Below are 16,208 nucleotides of genomic sequence, written 5' to 3'. Positions count from 1 at the left end.
TAAGAACCACTGCTTAAGTTGCTTACCGTTTTTATATCTCATTCCTTAAGGCAAATATTAACTTAAAAATTACTATACTTGCCTAAAAGAATGTTTACTTTTTCATTAGAAATGATCTTTGGGGCTGGAGAGATAGCTCAGAGGTTAAGAACACTGCTTACTCTTCCCAAGTTCCTGAGTTCAATTCCCAGCAACTACATGGTGGCTCACAACCATCTATATAATGAGATCTGGTGTCCTCTTCTGGCGTTCATGTGTACATTCAGGCAGAACATTGTATAACTAATAAATCTTTACTGGTCTGAAAAAATCGGGTAAAGAAATTTACTGAATTCAATGGAGGGTAGTTAAAAAAGAAACTAATGAAATGAGTGTCACCACATATTGTGCACCTGTCTTTCCTGAATGCTATGGATTAGTAACTTTAGACTTAGATCTAACCACTGTAGAGTAGTAGCAAAGCTAACTCAGTAATTATTGTACATACCAGATTCGAAAGATTACTCTTCCCAGGTACAGCGTCATTATGTTTACTGTGTTCATGCCTTGGCTTACATTTTTTTCCTACACTAGAGGATTTTAAGGAAAGATTCCTTGTTTCTGAGAAAGAATTTTCCGAGTTGATTCTCTGCTCCATTTGTTCCTTTCTCAACTTCTTCTGTTCTCGTTCTCGGCAGTAAGAAGCTAATGACAACTGGAACCTAGCCCCCAGGGGGCTTTCTCCTGGGTGGTGCCTGGACAGGCTGCTTCTGCTACTAACACTTCTGGAGCTGTTCTTAAAGTTGTCACCTTGTGTCGCCGAGGCCTGCTTTCTGGAGTCTTTGCTGGGCTTGCCTCCATCTCTGTCATTCTTCTCCCTGTTACTTTCATGAACGAACAGTGACTTCCTTCTCTCTGGGGACCGGTGCTTTTTCTTCCGTGCCTTCATCTCTTTGGGCAACCGATAAGAGGAAGGAGCATAGATACCTGCTCCTTTGGGTAAATATTTGGTGCCTAGTGACATACATGGCCGACGTGACTCATGGACACCACGATCTTTGTGGTGCTCTTTACCACCTTTCATAAAAGCTTCTAAGATAGGACTTCCTTCTGATGACATCCTTTTGGGTTTAGGTTTTTTTGGTGAAGACAATTTCCTTTCAAATTGCTCTGTCTCAGTGATGGATAATCCATTTCCTCCAAATTTGATGTTTGATTTTTGTGGAGAATCCAACATATGTTTGTCTAAAATAGCCACAATCAAAACACATACAAATCACACATTAACTATCAACTTTTAACTGTACTGAAGCTACTACAAAATTCAAGCCAATTAAGATTTGGGTTATGAAAAACATTTTTGAGGGAAGAGAGAGTAATTAAGAGATAGATTTATGAGTTGGAGAGATGGCTCAGCAGTTAAGAGCACTGTCTGTTCTTCCAGAGGCCCTGAGTTCAATTCCCAGCAACCACATGGTGGCTCACAGCCATCTATACTGGGATCTAATGCTCTCTCCTGGCATGCAGGTGTACATGCAGATAGAGTACTCATATACATACAATAAAATCTTTAAAAGAAAAAAAAAAAAGGTTTACCTTTTATGAAGTTTACTTTCACGAATGCCTTCTGCACATCATCTAACCTCCCTAAGGCTCTATTTGTGAGCTATTGTACTAAAGAATAAAAATATATAAATACTACAACCTGGAATATTTTTTTAATGTTAAGAATATAGAACAGATGGCTTAACGTTTACCACATTTTCATTATAACAGCACATTTTTCAATCCTGAATAATAAAATCAAAGTTTAGAGGCTCTCTTAACCTCGAAAACAACTCATCGAAAATACATTGAAAATGTGCATACCTTGTTTTGAAGCTGGTTTGAAGAAATCTATAATTGATTGTTTCCTGAAAATAAAAGCACAACTAATATGGCATCACAAAACCAAAATTTAAAACCTCAATATTTCAGAATAAGTGTGAATGTTAGATTAATATAATAAGGGCTAGATTTCACTGTCTGATTTAACTAATCCGGTTCTGACAATGGCAATCATCCTGAGGCTCATGAAATCTAGAGAACTAAATGGCAAAACTGAAGTGTGAATCCAAGGCACTGGTGAGTGCTGTTTAGTTTGGGAATGCTTATGGCTCAGATGGATCTTGGAGAGAAACACCTGATTCTATTTGTTGTTATTGCCAGGGACTGGCCAAAAAAAAAAAAAATCAAACAGAAACTTGACAAATAGAGATCATAAACTTTAACAGGCTCTTGCAACTGAAATAGAATAGCAGATTCTAATAGCAGAATGATCTGAGAGGTAGCTGAAAAGGAATGTGCAAGGCAAAACCAGAAAGGATTATTTATGACTCTTATACTAATCTCTTTGTTTTTTATAAGATGTAAACTAAGTAACAGCAAAATCTAGAATTCGCCACAACTTGTGTTTCAAATGCTTTTTCTTTTTTTTCAATCTAAGATTCCTTAAGATGACCCAGGAGCAATGACACACACCTTTAATTCCAGCACTAAGGAGAAAGAGGCAGGTGTGTTGAGACCAGACTGGCCTACGGAGTGAATTCTGGGCCAGTCTGGGCTCTACAATGAGATCTTGTCTTGATCACACACACATAGCAAAACAAACAAACAAACACAAACCCTATAAAAACAAAAGTTCACGGGGCTGAAGAGATGGCTCAGTGGTTAAGAGTATTAGCTGTTCATGCAAAGAAGCCAGTGTTCCCAGCACCCACACGGCTAGTCACAAGATCTGACTCCAGTTCCAGGGTATGTGATGCCCTCTGCTGGTCTCCTTAGGCACTAGTCACATACATGGTGCCGACATACATGCAGTCATATACATAAAACACAAATAAATTAGTTTTTGAAAAAAGAACTCAAGATATTTTTTATAAAAGCAGCACATTACCTAAGTAAAATGGAAAAAAAGGGGATATGACAGTTAACAAAAACACAAAACAAAGCCCAACCGAACAGCATTAATAATTTTTATGGGTTACTGTGCCCTAACATGGGCACACAACAATTATTACCAGAACCTACACTCTGATTTGTCCATGTATGTTGAATTGTTAGCTATGAAAGGAGCAATGTTACATATAGAAAAAAAAATGAGTAAATAAATTTTTTTTTTCCTGAAATGCATCCATTTTGCTGAAAGACAGTAAGCAGTAGGCTACTGGCATCTCTGAACACTTCTCCATTGATGCTGGAGGACTCAGTGAGAAGCCTGAGCAATCCAAATCCAAGCTGATCTGCTTTTCTATCCTGTACATTGTACCAGTCACATTAGGAGAACAATGTACATCTTTACCAGTTTGCCTAGACTCCACCTATGTTGAGAGAACCTAAATGGTTATGAGAAATATGAATGACAGGTTATGGGGAATACATGAATTTGTTTGCAGAAAGTTAGTTACATTAGGTAAATTAACTCCACCACTAAGTTAAGGAAGAAATGCTAGAATGTGCAAAGGGAACACAAAAGAACCCAGAAGCAGCAAATTCAAAACAAAATATACTAATATCTTCTTACTAGATATAACACCATTTCCCTCCCCTAAAGTATTAACCCTAACACTCCCCTTTAATACATCAGAGAGAGAGAAAAAAATGCAGCTTTGGATAAACCATATAACCTTAAATAAAACTTCTGGAGGTAAAAATAACTGTTTCCTAAGTTCAAACATACAGAAATGTCCATTACTTATCTATAACTGGTTAAAAAAAAATTATGACAGCTTCACAAACCTTTATCTGAAAATTCTGGGACCAAATGTGTTAGAATTCTGAATTTATTGGATTTTGTCAAGGAAATAACTTGAATATATTACGCATGCCCCCCCCCAGCAGGGTTTGGTGCTGCAACCTACAGTCAAAATAATATTTCTCCAGCAGAGCTTATGAACACCCATGAACTCAATGGAATAAAGGCTGTCCACAACCTTTTATTAGCTTTGGTCAGCCTGGCTCGGCTGCCAAGTAAGTTGTGGTAGAAAACTTAATGAAAACATTTGCTTTTCACAGCTTTCTGGTATTCAGAATTAAGATAACGGATTGTGAGTCTGTGTCACACTATTAAGGCATTGATTAAAATAAAAAGACAGTACCAAGTTCGTAGATAATTTAAACATGTTTTATTGTTAAGAGGATGTCATTTGATGAAATTCTCCATCATTACATAGCTCCCAGAAAATCTTTACAAAAAAAAAAAAAAAAAAAGAGAGAAAGGTCTAGAAGCAGCAAGTTACTCAATGAGAAAATAGGTGCATCCCAAAATTGTTTTTATAGTATGAATGGTCGTGTACTCTGTACTATAAAGTAATTTGTGGGTTTTCCTTATCATTATCTTACATAATTTCACTCACAGTGTAGAAACCACAAGGATGAGAACGATCTAAGTAGATGCAGCGAGTAGGGAGGGCCCCAGGTCAAGCTCTTGAAAAAAATAAAAATAACCTTCTACCTAAGGCGGGCTCTCCGTAGCCACCGAGGCCGGTGGTCACTAGACCAAAAGCAACACCCCAACTACAGAAAAGGAGACTCCAACTCCCAGAAGACCCCGCGCGGAGGTGGGACGAGGGCTTGCAGGCCCCAGAACATCAAGGCCTAGGCTCGCTGAGGATGGCGGGAACTGAAAAGCAGCCGTCCGCAGTCCTCCCTTACACCCGTGCTCCCGCGACCCGGCCCCTTCTCAAGCCCTCTGCACGGTACCTTTCCCCGGGACTCTCTGTTCTTTTTCCCGCTGCAGCAGGGGCCGTACTACCGGGTCGCAGATGGCAGCGCGGGGGCGACGACCCCGGGGCTGGGGACGAGGGGAAACCTGGCCTAGCGGGCATGCAGCGCCTTGTCATGTCGGCGCCGCTGGCGACGGCGGCATGAGCTGTGGCTGGAGAAGCTGGTTGCGTGGTTGCCGTCTTGCTGCTGGGACTCGGGGAGGCTGTCGGTGCAGAGGTGGGCGGCACCCCCTACTCTCTTCATGGCGGTTCTCTCTTCGGAAGTGACTCCGGTGTGAGCGGGAAGGAGCCCGAAGACCATCAGGGGGCGGGCCTTACTTGAGGTGCCGCGTCTTGATTGGCTGATCTGAGGGTCACTCTGGTGGTGGAGCAATAGGAAGCCTCGGCCTGTAGGGAGAAGGCGGGTTTCTGGAAGGGGGAGGGGAGAATGAAAACTGCCCTCCCCAGACCCGTCACGTGCGCCTGGGGCGCGCGCCTCCGCATCGGGGCCGCGTCGGCCTTGGCAGGGTGCGTGGGAGTGGGAGCGAGGAGGCTGTGGCGGGTGCTACGACAGCTGGCGACACCCGGCCTGATCCGGGCCTAGGAGTGAGGTTTGCAGACGTGAACCCGAGCCTGCAGCTGTCTGCAGTGAGCATGGCCAACACTGTCACGATTGTGCTACAGACGTGCGCAGCTGCGCTAACATTACATAGTATCTTTAGCATCTTAGGCCAAAATGCCATAATGCTGTCACCATTTCCTCAGTAATCTTCTCTGTCCCATGTGATTTGACCGTTCTGTGAGGGATCTTCTACACTGTAATGAAGTTTTTCCTTTTTTTAAGGCCGTTGGAGGTTGGGGGCACAACCAGCCATTGAATTAGACATTTTTTTTTTTTTTTATATTCTGTAAAAGTGTCTGTAATGTGCTTCCCGTGAAGTCCCTGCAAATAGACTGTTTTTTTTTTGTGTGTGTGTGTGTATATGTGTTTTGTTTGTTTTGTTTTGGGGTTTGTTTGTTATTTTGAGATTTTTTGAAGGGACCAGTTCTCATCTGTGAAGGTCTTGTGCTTTGAAGGCTGTTAGGCTAGGTGTTCTTTGCAAACAGAGACTGGTCAGACAAGAGTATTTATGAACCTTACTTTGCATATGTATACAATGGGTATATTACTCACTTCTCTGGGTAATTTTAAGCAATAGAAAACAGCAATGTAAATTAGTTATATTCTCTCGTATAATTGGTACAAATACATGATGCCCTTCCCTTTGTTCTACAGATTCCTGCAGTAACAGGCCAGTTGCTGTAGGGAAGGCCTGTAATCCTAGCAAGGGGGAGACTGAGGTAGAAGGGTCAAGAGATTAAGGAGGCTGTGGTGATAGTTCAGGGCATAAGGGAACTTGCTTTCCTGACCCGTGACCACATGGCAGGAGAGGACTGATTCCACCCAGTGACTTATCCTATGACTTCTGTCAGTACACACACACACACACACACACGAGATAAATGTAGTAAAAGATATGTATTTTTTAAAGAGAGAAATTTTTTAAAAAGAGAAATGACTATGTAGCAAGATCTGTCTCAAAAGAATGAAATAAAAATCTTCCGGAGAGTGGGGAAAAAATTCTATTGTAATGATTGTTAATAAACAAAATATTAATCTCAAAGATGTTCAGGCTTTAATTAAGAGGAATGTTTCCTCAGTTGGATAGAGCAAATTCCTAAATGACACACAGAAAAAATTGAACAGTTCTTCCAAATTTATTGTACTGAGATTGAATTGCTTTGTTGCTAGGCGAACTAGACTGACCTGAAATTCACCTCTTTTTTTTTTCCCCCTAGTAGCCCTCAAGAGAAAGAATTAATAAGAATAAAGTGACCAATAGGCTGGTAAAGTAGAAGGTAGGAGGTAAAGAGTAAACACAGGTCTTGTCCAGAACACATTGCTATATACCATGTCTTAATGATGTAAGGGAAAAAATACCAAAGTCAAGGGCACTTTTTCCTGCCTCTTGTAACTGAGAATTTACTGTACTCCTTCTGTGTATCATTTCTTAAGTTTAAAAAGAACACGATAGGCAATGAAGATATGTTGAATGATGACATACATTTGTTTATGCCTTTTAATGTGCATTATTTCCTATCCCTTGCTTGACTTAGCACTTTCTGTTGAATATTTCTACACTAGGATCCCTGCTTCTGTAACAGAACACATCCACAAAACTTTTAATCTGATTCATTTCATTGCATGCTCAGTCCATAAAAAGAATAAGGCATAAAAACACTTTCTGCATGATCAGTTAGTCGCTTTTCTTGGATTATAGTATTTGAATCATCCAGGTTCCAAAGCATCACTTTAAAGTCTCTGCTCATGCTGCCAAACAATAGTTTTCACATTTTCTTAATCTGATCAGCAGATTATGGAGTAAGTGAGGCAAGAAATCCCTTGATCAATAAATGGAGATGGGGTCATAATGAAAGCACAATTTTAAAAAAGTCTCTCCTTAACTGGGAAGTAGTTACCTAAATCCTCAATAAACATCATGGCTTTTTTTCTGCTTAAGCTGCACAGGAAAAAGATACAGATTTGGCTTGCAGGGTGGGATACATTCAACATGCTAACAGATGGCTGGAGCCAAAACTCCTTTCCTCCAAAGAGCCGCTGCTCTGTCTCTGTATCCATGTTCTCACTTTAAATGTGCTCATATGCACTAAACACAGACGTACACATTCTAATCTAAGGGCTTCCCCCACCTCTTTGAGGCTGGAATTCTGGGTCTTGCATGTGAGGCAAGCATACTGCCACTAATCTATTTTTTTTTTCTCCTTTATCTTCTTGTGGACTGGAAATAGATAGCCAGGAAAGTATAGACTGTAAAAGCCGGCAAAAGAGCTCTTGTGTGTGCTCTCATGGGGTAACAAGTTAGGAGAGAAAAACTGAGGTAAGGATGGGAGAAATGATGATGAACAGTATCAGCAAGACTCGGTGAGGGAGCTAAAACAAATCCCCCAGCGAGTACTGGAAAAAGAATTTGGAGAAAGAAAGGCTGGACTGTAAAAGGTTTGTTTGGTAAGATTTCTGAGCATGGGGTAAAGGAAGCAAGACCCAGAACCTGGAGTGGGTTTTTTTGTTTTGTTTTGTTTGTTTTTTAATGTGTGTGGTATTCTGTCTGCATTCTCTGTGCTGTTCACAGAGGCTAGAAGGTAGCACAGATCCCCTAGAACTGGAGTTACAGACAGTTGTTAGCCAGCATGCGGGTGCTAGGAATCGAACCCTGGGTCCTCTGGGTCACCGAGCCCTGTCTCTAGCCCTGCCCACCCAGTGGCTTCTGTACACAAAGTATCTTGAGCCCACTCAGCCCACTTCTAGAGGCACCCCAGAAAGTCAGCAGGCTCAGCTACTGATGCAAAGGACGGGGAGAGATAGAGAGGGAACACTGTTACATGAACAATGGAGCAAGTTTGCCAGGAAGGCAAGCTCAGGGTGGGAGTCCTGAGAGGAATGACTGTTTAGATTCCAAGCAGTCACAAAGACTTGCTAAACATTCTGGGCTAATGATCTCACATAGAATTTTACCACTCAGGGATTAAGAGAATAGAGAGACTATCGGCACATAACTCGCTAAAATGCTGGAAACATGGAAAGAAACTTCTGGCTTTTACAAGAATGGCATGTTTTTGTGTTGAGATCGCTCTAATTAACTCCAAGCTCTCAGAGGGTACCCTAGGGCAGGCCAAGAGACCAAGACCTGTGCTGGGGAGCGGGTGGGGGTGGGAGCATGCAGAGGGTGGTCTGAGAGGTGGGATAAGGAACAGACTCAGAGAAACAGGAAATAATTAACTTGAAAGCCTGACAGAGAAGAAACAGACCCCATGAGGGTCTCAAGAAGGGAAGGTGAGCTCAGCATGGCTCAAGACTCCAAGAACAAAACAAAAATCCCTACCTTTGCAAGCGCATGTTGAACTCAGCAGGGCTGAACGAATGCTTGGGGAAAGCACAGTCTGGCCTCAAGGGCTGCCTGGGAGATGCCAAATTTAATATAATGTCACGAAATCTAAACTTCCTAGGAGGGAAGCAAAACTGCAAAAACTGCAGCTAAGAACACCTACTTCATGTTATTTCACCATGGAACATTTCAAAACACAGTCTCACTAGAATCATATTTGTGATTTTTGACATCTCTAACGGTTTCCTGTATACTGCTTAGTTAACTTTATTCTTTGTTACCTTTGCTGGGAAATCAAACCAGAGCCTTGCCCATACCATCAAGCTACATCCCTGACCCCTGCTGTTTGGAGACAGTGCCTCACTGTGTAGTTCAGTCTTGGACTCGGTAGGTAGCCCATCTTTCCCACAATCCTGCCTCTACCTCCTAAGAACCAGAATTGTAAATGTGTCATCACAGCTGTTCTGACTTTAAACATAAAACACACATAGTGCACACACATTCATTGGCTTTTTTTTTTTTTTTTTTTGAGACAGGGTTTCTCTTTGTGGTCTTGGCTGTCCTGGACTCTCTTTGTAGATCAAGACCAAGCTGGCCTTGAACTCACAGAGCTCCACCTGCCTCCCAAGTGCTGGGATTATAAGCATGCACCACCGTGCCCAGCTTTTTTTTTTTTTTTTTTTTTAAGTATACCTATGTTTGTGTGTACACATATAGGAAGAGAGTAGAGAGAAAAGAGTAAGGTCCAAGTTTCTACAGTGGTAGTCTACGTGCCCATCTAAAAGGGTAAAAATGTTTTGGAAATTATTGGTTTTAGAGACTTCAGCCTGCAGCCGAGCATTTCTCACACATGGTTAGTGAGCCATTAGAAGGTTTTGAAGCTGAGTAATGAGTCACAGACACATTAAAACAATAACGACTGCCACACAGTTGGGGCAAAGAGAAAGCTGGTGCAGTGCACATGGCATGTGAACTCAGAACTGATTGAATTATAGATTGTTTTTCCTGAAGAATTGAATTCTAACCTCCGGACAGGGAGAGATCCCTATACATTCCACTGAATGTAGGAGACACTGATTCAGTTTTTTTTCTGTTAGTGTCTTTTCTTTTCCTGTACTATAAGGGCTTCTAGATAGAGGGAAGGCTGATGGAACAAACCTCTTTTGGTCTTCAATAATCTAGTGACTGCAGGAAAGATGGGTGAGAAGGGAGAATGACAGGCAGAAAGAGATTTTATATCTCTTGTTCAAACTGTTCTTCAAGTAGAAGTTGACTCCCCTGAAGCTGTAGAGAGCCTTTTGGGATAATAATTTGATCTCAGACTTTTGCAGTGTGTTTGGAAAAATTCAACACACTGACTGTGATGTTTGAGTGTGTTTAAATTAATTTTGTGTATATAGGGTTTTTTGCCTGCATGTATGTCTGCATCACAAATATGCAGAGGCCAGAAGAGGGTACTGGATCCCCTGGAATTGGAATTACAGATGGTTGTGAGCTCCCATGTGGGTGCTAGGACTTACACCCATGATCACAGAGGGTTGGGACTGTGGTCCTATATTACTATGTCAAACCCCACATAATTTTTTTTTTAAAGACATGGGGCAATATTTAAAATTCAGGGGATTCCATACAAACTTCTAGGTTTTGTTTTGAGTAGCGCAGTCAAGGTTCTCACACTTAATCCTACAGGCACTAGGTGGATAATGAAGAAATCTTTGCTAGCTGAGCAGCTGCCTTTAATCCCAGTACTGGGGAGGCAGGGGCAGGAGAGCTTTGTGAATTCAAGGCCAGCCTGTTCTACATAGTGAGTTCTAGGACAGCCAGAGCCACATAGTGAGACCCTGTGTCAAAACTATTTTTTTAATAAATAAATAAATAATAAAATAAATTAAAAGAAAATCAAATCATCCATTTTCCTTCCTCTTATAGATACACGGAGTCAGGAAATATTTCTTAATACTAGTGATGTCCACAAGAAGCACTCATCAGACCTGTTGTGGGTCCAATCCTGTTCTAAGCAGTTTCTGTATTCTAACTCATTTAATCACCACATTCTTAGAATTAGAAAAGTTGTTCTTGTCCAGCGTCCACATCAGCATGATGATAAGTGGCACCTGGAATTCAGCCTCAGCGTGGAAGGAGGTGAACAGGGAGCAGTGGAGGGCACATTCCTGACTAAATTGGGGCAGTGTCTCTAGACCATAATTCTCACGTGGGAATGTGGGTCTGTTGTCTCTCCTCTCTTTACCAAACCCTGGGGAGCCGTGAGTGAGACACGACGGGCATGCTGTCAAAATGGGCAGTTAGCAGTGATTTCACATACACCCCAATCGTTGTTTATTTCTATAGGACTGTGAGAGCATGTTCACCCTCCCACGTGCACCTCACTGTTTAGCCCAGGTCAAACAAATGTCTCTGGAGCCAAAAGAGTGCTTCCATGCCTAGAAGAAATCTCCAGCGAGTAGGCAAGATTCTTACTCGGGAGTTTCTTTTCCCAGGCGGCAGTGGTACACGCCTTTAATTTCAGCACTCTGGAAAGCAGAGACAGGTGGGTCTCTGTGAGTTTAAAGCTAGCCTGGTCTACAAAGCTGGACACTCAAGGCTACACAGAGAAACCCTGCTAAAAAAAAAAAAAAGAAAGAAAGAAAAAAGAAAAGAAAGAAAAGGGCTGGAGAGGTTGCTCAGATGTTAAGAGCACTTGCTGTTCTTCCAAAGGTCCTGAATTCAATTTCCCACCAACCATATGGTGGCTCACAACCATCTATAGTGAGATCTCATGGTGTAGGCAGAATGCTGTATAAATAATAAATAAATCTTAAAAAAAAGAAAAAATATATTTATGATAAAGGATATACCAGTCAAAGGTGAACTTGAACTTTGGATTTTCCTGCCTCCACTTATGGAGCGTCAGGGATATAAGCATGCAACCCCACACCAGGTTTGAGGTTGGGATCCAGTCCAGGGCTTTCTATGTGTTAGGCAAGCATTCTACCAACCGACAACATCCTCATTCCTTAAGAGTTCTTACTTAAAGTACCGTATTCACCTACGAGGACCAATGACCAATGTCTGTCAAATATATAAAATGTACATTTTACAGATAGACTGGAACATTCATAAAGATGAATGTATGAAGGCATGCCTTGCCGTATTACCAGCAGCAAAACTTTGAAAGGGGACTAGTTAAGCAGATGATGATAGAGCCACACAGTAGACTAGCAGGCAGTCAGTTTACACAGGATAGATGTGGTTAACACGTACATGACTGCCTATCCTTCCTGTCTCACCCTTAGCCTTATTGTGTTGCCAGTCAGCAAGTCTTACTGATTTTATACCTCAAGTGCCATTGTAAACCCCTCTTGTTTTTCACAAATGTAATATAAATATGTGTGTGTGTGTGTGTGTGTGTGTGTGTGTGTGTAGATAGATAGACAGATGGATGCATACATACATACAAGCACACTAGTTTGCATTCCCAACTGTTTTTTCAAGGCAGGGCTTCTCTGTGTAGCCCTGGCTGCCTGCCTGTCCTGCCTCCAATTCAGAAATCTACCTACACCTGCCTCCTGAGTGCTGGAATTAAAGGCACGCACCACCACGGCTTGGCACATTCCCAACCCTTAATCTCTTAGCTAGCTACTTTCTTTTCCGGTCTTTTGGTCTGTTTTTAAACTGCTACCCCTTTTTAACTCTCCTCTTTCCTACTACTGTGGCTTTGAAGTCAGCTGAAAGGCTCTGTCTCATGCATATTTAGTTAACAAAATATATAGGATTACTTTCTGTTTTAAAAACATGTATATGTACATTTTAATTCTGTGTGAATAGTCTGCACTTTTATTTGCCCATGAGAAACCATGCTGCTGTGGACATGCCTGTTCACGTGACTTTGTGTCTGTGTACAAGAGCCTCTATGGTTCTATATTCAGAAGGAAATTACTGGACTATAGGGCAGTTGTGTTACTGAGTTTACTGTATGCTTCCAAATTGCTTTTCATAAATGGCTGAATTAATTTACTGTCCCCCAGTGACATATCAGAGTATCACTTTCTTAGCTCATGCTCCAATATTTCATTGTCTTATTTTACATTAACCATAATTACTTGGTTTAATATCTATTTATATATTTGGGGGACAGCTTGAATATCGTTTGCTAATTTCATATTTCTATATTTTATCCATATTCTTTTAAATGGTTTGTATTTTAAATGGTTTATATTATATGGTTTATTTGCTTTAGAATAATCCATATTTTGAATACTCAGAAATCATTTCTATCTCTCAGCTGCACCCTGACAGAAGTCAGCCAGTCCTCAGAGTCTCTTGTAACAGCTTGCACGGTGGCCCTCTTGACTCCCACTTGGCTTTGCTTTAGTCTGCTTTCCACACTGAAGCCTCCACTGTCTCTAATAAACCACCCTGACCATGCCGTCCCTAAATCCATCACATACAAGAAAACAAAATGAAGTATCATACAAGACATGACCCTTCCCCACTTCCCTGCCAACCTTTTTTAAGATTTGCCACACCAGATATGACACTGTCTGATCCCTCACTATCTTCTGTGCAGACTGTCCTTCCTGGTGCTCCCTAGACTGAGCCAGTCACAGGAATGGTGTTGAACATCTTTGAGCATGTCAGCCTCACGCGTGCTGCTGGGATTTTGTATAAGCCATTTGTGGTGCAGCTTACCCTATCCCTAAAGAGACCTGATTGCTCCTTGCTCAGGCCTTAAGAGCTCTGGGTTCACTGTGCTCTGTGAGACCTTACACTGAAATTTTTCTCTAATGAAAAGCTCAGGTCGACAGGGCTCTGACTGATTGTCTCAGAACAGCAGTGTGTCTAGGAACATACACTCTGAAGCCAGCCTGTTTGGGTTTGAATCATCTTTCTTACTCTTAGGGAAGTTACTTAACTCCCCCCTCCCCCCCAGATTTCTGATTTGTGAAGTGGACATAGCAGTAGTTCCAGTTCCACTGGCTTGTGTTAATTGAGTTAATACATATAAAGAACTTGTAACCGTGCCTGGCAGCATCTAGTAAGTGCTCGATAAATCTTCATTCTGATGATCACTGTTATTAACCAGTTACTAATAGCTATCATTTATTTATATCATTATGGATGACACTTGGCAGGAAGATGTACCCAAGGCAGAAGCTGTGCTAGTCTAGGTAACACCTGGACATCCCCAGCTGAAGGTCCCGGAGTCATCCAATAGCTACTACTCCTGGCCGGGGTCCCCAACAGTGATGCTTTTTTCCTCACCTGTGTCCCTTGACCCTCCGTCCCAGGCCCTTAGTTTCCCACTAGAAACCACGAGAGGCACAGAAAAACACACGATATCAAAGGAGCCTGGGAACATTCTTCGCATTTGAAAAACCCTGCCCAGCCACTCTGGGCTGCCTCCACCTCATCTGGGCTTCCTCCACCTTAGTCTTCTCATCCCGCTCACCAAGTCTGCCTTCACCCTTGAAGCAGTCTTCAAGTCTGAGCTCTCCAAGCTCCAAGCATCTGGGCCAAAATTCCTCCAGAATCTTGTTTCCCGTGTCAGGCTCACATGTTCCTTACCATAATGTTCTCTTTTGGAGCTCGCCCAAGCACAAAATTTTTACTTCGCGTTCTTATGACCTGGGCAGAAAGCAGCCTTCTGAGCAGCCAGGAGCAGAAAAATTAGCCTGATTTTTGTGTGGCAGAGCAGAGCCAAGAAGTGCTGTGCCTGACCCAAGAGGCTCTGACTGCTGGCTTCCATCACAATGAAACACTTAGACATGGACAGGTGTGCGAGTCAAGGGGTCAGCCTGGGGGATTCTGAGCTTCTCTGGTTCAGCAGAGCAAATGGGGAAACAACAGGTGTCCACAGATGTACCAGCCCACGGGACGCTTGCACCCACAGCTCACTTGGAGACTGAAATCCCGTGAAATCCATCTCTTCTTTGTGGCACCCTCCCCCACTGGGGCACATGCTTCTCCAAAGGGTTCCAGAAATTCTGCATCCTGAGGACTTCACCTCTGCCAGCTGTGGTGACAGGTACTTGGTTAGATGTGACTCATTCAGGATGAGCTGCCTTCTAGACTGGAAATTCTGACATTTTGAGGCTGTTTGTTGGTCATAGAATACTGCAGCCATCTACTTGCATAGTAATTACGAGAGACTTTTTGGTCTGAACACAAGGTTAGTGCCAACAGAACTGACAGGACACAGGCCCACTGAATGGGGATCCTGAATCTAGGGGGCTCAGTCATTAAGATTTCTCTGGAAATACGGCACTCTTGGGCTTGACAAGCAGTCATATTTTGGGAGGGAGAATTAATCTGACCTCTCCAGTATTGGAGGTAGAAATTGGGTTGGTGAACTCTGTAAAACAGGCATTCCTTTTGCTCTTGCCTAAGGTGGACTGAACCAGAGCCAGGGCCTACTAGGTAAATTACACCTCATGAGTCTTGCAATCCCCACTTACCTAATGGAGTGATGGCAGAGACCACTCAAAATTGAAATGTTCCCTGTGTTGATCACCAGGCAGGAGAGCTTAAGGGCAGAAGGTTGCTCTTTAGTAAGGCTTAGAGGCAGACAACCTCAAAGGACAAATGGCAGCTGGCAAAGGGAAGGAAGCAGGTTGAATGCCGGCGTCTACAGCAGAGGAAGAGAAGAAAGGTTTGGACGAGGGTCACTGAAGAAGACACTGAAAGGAGTAGGCGAACAGCCATAAAGTTCATGGGTGAAGGAAAGCTGCCTGTAGCAGTATTGTTCGCAACCACTAACTGAAAAGAATTCAAGCGTCCATCAAAGGACTTCACAGAAGACTTTATCCTGGCATACTATACAACCATTAAGAGCACTGGAGAAGATACAAGTGTGTTGATACACAGTATACTAGAGTATGCAGATAGAGAAATCCCTTCTATGCTGTGTGTTTCCTTTTTAAGATCAGGCATGTAATATTTACTAACACATTCTTGTGTGTGCAGAGATAATGTCTACTAGGAAGTACAGTTGCTCTTTGACTGACAGTGGTGTTACAGCCTGTTAAACTAATGGTAAATTGAAAACATTGAAAGTGGAAAATGCATTTCCTACATCACAGTCTAGCAACAAAGCTCACTGTAGAGGGCTGCTTGTGTCTCCTGGCTGATGAGGAGCTGGAGCTCACAGGCCCTGTCCAGCCCCTGCCAGAAAGGACTGTGTAGCATATTGCTAGGCCAGGAAAAGATCAAAACTCCAATGCACTCCGAATAGGTGTCACTTTGACACTCTCATAAAACTAAAGCCATTAAGTGGAACCATCATAAGTCAGAGGCTGTTTGCACACAACGCGGTTGACAGTACCTCCACCCTGCCATCCTCCCTGGACTGACAGGGAGGAATCAACTTTGTAGGCTTTTATATGGCTTGCCATTTTTTTTTTTCATGTACGGGTGTTATGTCTGCATGCGTGTCTGTGTACCATGTGGGTGCCTAGTGCCCTAGGAAGCCAGAGAGGATGTTAGAACCTCTGGAACTGGCTGTGAGCCAAGCACGTGAGAGTGGGGAATCGAACCTGGGCAGGCT

The 16,208-nt window shown here is 42.5% G+C and overlaps 1 protein-coding gene across 2 annotated transcripts in view; it reads right to left on the bottom strand.

Annotated features, from left to right (window-relative positions):
• The window catches only part of Slf2 (SMC5-SMC6 complex localization factor 2), a 47,647-nt gene extending 42,602 nt beyond the window's left edge, over positions 1–5,045 (bottom strand). Inside the window, exons 1-3 of one of the 2 annotated variants that reach the window (XM_021649703.2) lie at positions 4,720–5,045; positions 1,849–1,892; positions 488–1,224 (exon numbers count right to left, since the gene is read on the bottom strand). In XM_021649703.2, the coding sequence (XP_021505378.1) occupies positions 488–1,224; positions 1,849–1,892; positions 4,720–4,859 (921 nt within the window). In that variant the 5' untranslated portion in view covers positions 4,860–5,045. The remainder of the gene's footprint in view (positions 1–487; positions 1,225–1,848; positions 1,893–4,719) is intronic. The other variant, XM_021649693.2, reaches the window with a different exon arrangement.
• Positions 5,046–16,208: the final 11,163 nt, after the last annotated feature.

Source organism: Meriones unguiculatus, chromosome 1, assembly GCF_030254825.1.
Source record: "Meriones unguiculatus strain TT.TT164.6M chromosome 1, Bangor_MerUng_6.1, whole genome shotgun sequence".
Taxonomy (NCBI): Eukaryota; Metazoa; Chordata; class Mammalia; order Rodentia; family Muridae; genus Meriones; species Meriones unguiculatus.
The sequence above is the reverse complement of the archived record's forward strand: the minus strand, read 5'-3'. Positions and strand labels throughout refer to the sequence as shown.